At 40.6% G+C, this 4,659-nt stretch overlaps 1 protein-coding gene across 1 annotated transcript; it reads right to left on the bottom strand.

Annotated features, from left to right (window-relative positions):
• Positions 1–1,697: 1,697 nt before the first annotated feature.
• On the bottom strand, positions 1,698–2,846 carry LOC102275931 (putative olfactory receptor 2W6). The gene is given in 1 exon segment (XM_014481580.2): positions 1,698–2,846. A coding segment is annotated over 1 exon segment (1,149 nt).
• Positions 2,847–4,659: the final 1,813 nt, after the last annotated feature.

The raw sequence follows: 4,659 nt of genomic DNA, 5'->3' as shown, positions 1-4,659 counted from the left end.
ATGTCCTTAGTAAATATCATCATGGCTTAGTATCACCTTTCACTTAGTTTATAAATTAGGAAGAATCAATTATATTCTGATTTTTCTACTTCTTACGGGAATAATAAAAATGAAACCTGCAACTCATTTTTATAAGCCATAATTAATCTAAAATAAAAACTAATCTATTTGGACAAAGTATAAGAGTTAGTGCTCAAAATAGGAAAATATTCACTTTATGTCTAAAAATGATATGCTTTGAGAAAAATTTATTAGCTATTTGGCATTTTTCTAGGGCCTCTAGGTGAATCTAAGCTTTCTTAAATATTTTTGGGTGGGCTTAAATGAGAACTTGCTAAACCCATGCTTTATCCAGTTCCTAATGATAACACTGGCCATGCTCCCAAATTTTGGAACCTTAAGCACTTTTCATGAAATTCTAACATCATGTATCTTTTCCTAGGTTATGAGATGGGATTTATCTGATTGACAACATTTCAAGTCTGAAGAAACATGCTTGCATTTAAGGGTGAAATATATTTTCCTTACAACTGGTGAAAGTGAAAGTGAAGTTGCTCAGTTGTGTCTGACTCTCTGCGACCTCATGGACTGTAGCCTACCAGGCTCCTCTGTCCATGGGGTTTTCTAGGCAAGATTTCTGGGGTGGTTTGCCATTTCCTTCTCCAGGGGATCTTCCCATCCTAGGGATCGATCCCAGGTCTCCCACATTGTAGGCAGATGCTTTACCGTCTGAGCCACCAGGGAAGAGGTACTGCAATTATTAATGTAACTGTGAAACATTCAGCATCCAGAAAATACCCAATCATAAATATCCCAACAGTTCCCCAGCGTTCATCTTATTGTGGCATTTCGCACTATAAAAGCACACTTGAAATTTCTAGGAATTTTTCTTCACTAATTCTAAGTTCATTCTTTTCACATATATTGAGGACCTGAAAGTGAAAATTAAGTCACTCTGTTCAACTCTTTGCTACTCTATGGGCTGTAGTCTGCCAGACTCCTCCACCCTTGGAAGCAAGAATACTGGAGTGGGTTGCTATTTTCTTCTCCAGGGGATCTTCCCAACCCAGGAATTGAACTAAGGTCTCCTGCATTGCAGGCAGATTCTTTACCATCTGAGCCACCAGGGAATCCCATGTAGTGAAGTTGCTCAGTCGTGTCTGATTCTTTGTGACCCCATGGACTGTAGCCTAACAGGCTTCTCCATCCATGGGATTTTCCAGGCAAGAATACTGGAGTGGGCTGCCATTTCCTTCTCCAGATCTTCCCGACCCAGGGATTGAACCCGGGTCTCCCGCATTATAGGCAGACGCTTTACCGTCTGAGCCACCAGGGAAGTCCCAGGGAATCCCATAATGAAGACTTATTTAGTACAAATCATTGTGTTGGAAGCTGAAATAGGTACAAAAATGCCTGGTGTCTACATTCATGGCTAGTATTTTGCAAATGTAGGTCACTGTCTGATCCTGTATTGGAGACCTCCTAGTGATGAATCCTTGACTTAGAAGGACTTGAGAGAAATACAAGTGATGGTCAGCTAAGGAATTTGCACTTTCTCAACCTAGCCAAACCATTGAATTCCCGCATCTCATTAAGTCCCTTCTCAGTCTGTAATGTCAGAACACTCCTTTATTTGCTAGGTCTGACAGTGTATATAGAAGGTGGATCAAAAGACAGTCCCCAGATTTGATGACTTTTTACTCTACTTCTGCCTCTCCCTTCCCTAGTACCTTCTTCATGGCCTCTTTAACATCTTTGTTTCTCAGTGTATAGATTAGGGGGTTAACACTGGGAGTGACTATTGTGTAGAAAAGAGTAAGGAACTTGCCCTGGTCCTGGGAATAAGTGTTTGCTGGCTGGAGGTACATGTATATAATCGTACCATAGAAGAGAGAGACAACAATGAGGTGGGAGCTACAGGTGTTGAAGGCTTTCTTTTGCCCAGCAGCTGACTTGATCCTTAGCACAGCTCGTGCAATATAACCATAAGAGACGAGGATAAGGATGAGTGGTGCCAGGATGATAAAGATTGCCAAGGCAAATGCCAGTGCCTCAAGGGTCATGGTATCTACACAGGCCATGCCAATTACTGCTGGCATCTCACAGAGAAAGTGGTCCACCCGCCGGTGCCCACAGCGAGGTAGCATCAACATCTAGGGTGCCATTATGAGAGAATTGCCAAAGCCACTCAACCATGCCACTGAAGCCAGCTGCCCACAGAGACGCAGGTGCATGATAACAGTGTAGTGCAGGGGTTTGCAGACTGCAGCGTAGCGGTCGTATGCCATGACAGCCAGGAGAACACACTCCACCCCTCCCAGAGCCAGGACGAAGTACAGCTGGATGGCACAGCCCAGATAGCTGATGGTCTTATCTGCACCCCGAAGGTTGTAGAGCATCTGAGGGATGGAACCTGTGGTGAAGCACACATCTAGGAATGAGAGGTTGGCCAGAAAGAAATACACGGGTGTGTGCAGCCGGGAATCCACAACTGAAAGCAAGATGATGGTCATGTTGCCAAGAAGAGTCAGCAGATAAAAAGTGAGGACAACCACAAAGAGGATCAGCTCTAGGTGGGGACAATCAGAGGAGCCCACCAGGATGAAGCCTTCAAAAGTACTTGTGTTGTATTGTCTGAAATGGAAGTGAGAGTCAATTCCTAGGTAGGTTGATAAGAGAAGTCCAGGGTCCCAGAGGAGGAGAGAGGGATCTGAAATTCTCAAGGAGGAGGAAAGGACAGAGCTGGTGATTGCGCAACAAAACAATTCGTCTTTCTCAAAGATATGCTTTTCCTTAAACTGAGTACCAATGATTATATAACAACAATGTATCCTGCTTGAGGACATGTTTCTCCTTCTTGAGAACCTTCTAACTAATCTTATCATTTAAATGTTGTGGGAGTGGGTCTGGTGAGACCTTTCTACTGTTAGTTCTAATCTTGTTAATTTTAAGATTTATGTTGTGGGAATGGGTCTGATAAAAATATATAAGTCCTTGATAAGATTAGCAAGTGGGGCACCCTCCGTCCACTGTCTGATGTCTGTGTCAGAAGCTTTCTCTGTAAGTTTTTCACTTTAATAAAACTCTGCTGCACAAAAGTTCTTGAGTGATCAAGCCTGGTTCCTGGTCCTGAAGCTAAATCTTCTTCAGAGATCACAAATCTGACATTGTTCACTGTAAACTACCTGAAGTATAGCCAAATATAACAATGAGGAATAAGAGAATTTTCCAAGAAGAATATTTTAACTAAGCCTTTATTATTTTAGCATTATTTTTGTTGTTGTTCAGTCAGTAAGTCATGTCTGACTCTTTGCAACTCCATGAACTACAGCATGCCAGGCTTCTCTGTCCTTCACTATCTCAAGGAATTTACTCAAAATCATGTCCATTGAGTCAGTGATGCCATCCAACCATCCAGCCATCTCATCCTCTCATCCAACCATCTTCTCCTCTTGCCCTCAAACTTTCCCAGCATCAGGGTCTTTTCCAATAAGTCAGCTCTTTGCATCAGGTGGCCAAAGTATTGGAGCTTCAGCTTCAGCACCAGTCCTTCCAATGAGTATTCAGGGTTGATTTCCTTTAAGATTGACTGGTTAGATCTTCTTGCTGTCCAAGGAACTCTCAAGAGTCTTCTCCAGCACCACAGTTCAAAATCATTAATTCTTCGGTGCTCAGCCTTCTTTATAGTCCAACTGTCACATCCATACATGACTACTGAAGAAACCGTAGCTTTGACTATATGGACCTTTGTTAGTGAAGTGATGTCTCTACTTTTTAATACAGTATCTAGGTTTGTCATAGTTACTCTTCCAAGGAGCAAACATCTTTTAATTTCATGGCTGCGGTCACTGTCTGCAGTGATTTTGGAGCCCAATAAAATGAAATCTGACACTGTTTCCACATTTTCCCCTTCTATTTGTCATGAAGTGATAGAACCAGATGCCAAGAATTTAGTTTTTTGAATGTTGAGTTTTAAGCCAGCTTTTTCATTCTCCTCTTTCACCTTCATCAAGAGGCTCTTTAATTTCTGCCATTCTGTCTTTCCTTTCTGCCATTAAAGTGATACCATCTGCATATCTGAGGTTGTTGATGTTTCTCCCAGCAATCTTGATTCCATCTTGTGATTCATGCAATCTGTTAAAAAAACACACACACAAAAAACTATAAATACAATTCATACCCTAGTTCAATTTGTCCCCTAACTATCCTCAACCTTACTCCTACTCTTGTGTAGAGAAGTAACCAGTGTCATTAATTTTAAAAACTTTTAAATATACACAAAGTCTCAATTTGTTTCTTTTCTAGCTTTACTTCATGCCCCATCTTCCTCTAGATATTACCTTCTGCCCCTTTCCAGATTATTCAAGCTACTGTTAATTACATAATAATATTAATTAAGAATTAGTCATTCTTATTATTCTTAAAAAAAAAAAAACTAGATATTTTCTCATGTAATCTCATGCAGACACACAAAACATAATAAAATCATATTTCAATGTCTTAAGTTATTGTTTTATAAAAGTAGAACCATGTAATGTATTTGTTTCAGCATTTTTGATTTCCTCATTCAGCAAAACCTCAAAAAAATATCTCTAAGACCTGTTAGTGCTATAATTCCTTGTTTCAGATGAATGAACACTTTCCATTCTGTGAATATAT

Source organism: Bos mutus, chromosome 23 (assembly GCF_027580195.1).
Source record: "Bos mutus isolate GX-2022 chromosome 23, NWIPB_WYAK_1.1, whole genome shotgun sequence".
NCBI classification, from domain to species: Eukaryota; Metazoa; Chordata; class Mammalia; order Artiodactyla; family Bovidae; genus Bos; species Bos mutus.
This window is presented reverse-complemented; position numbering and strand designations above follow the sequence as displayed.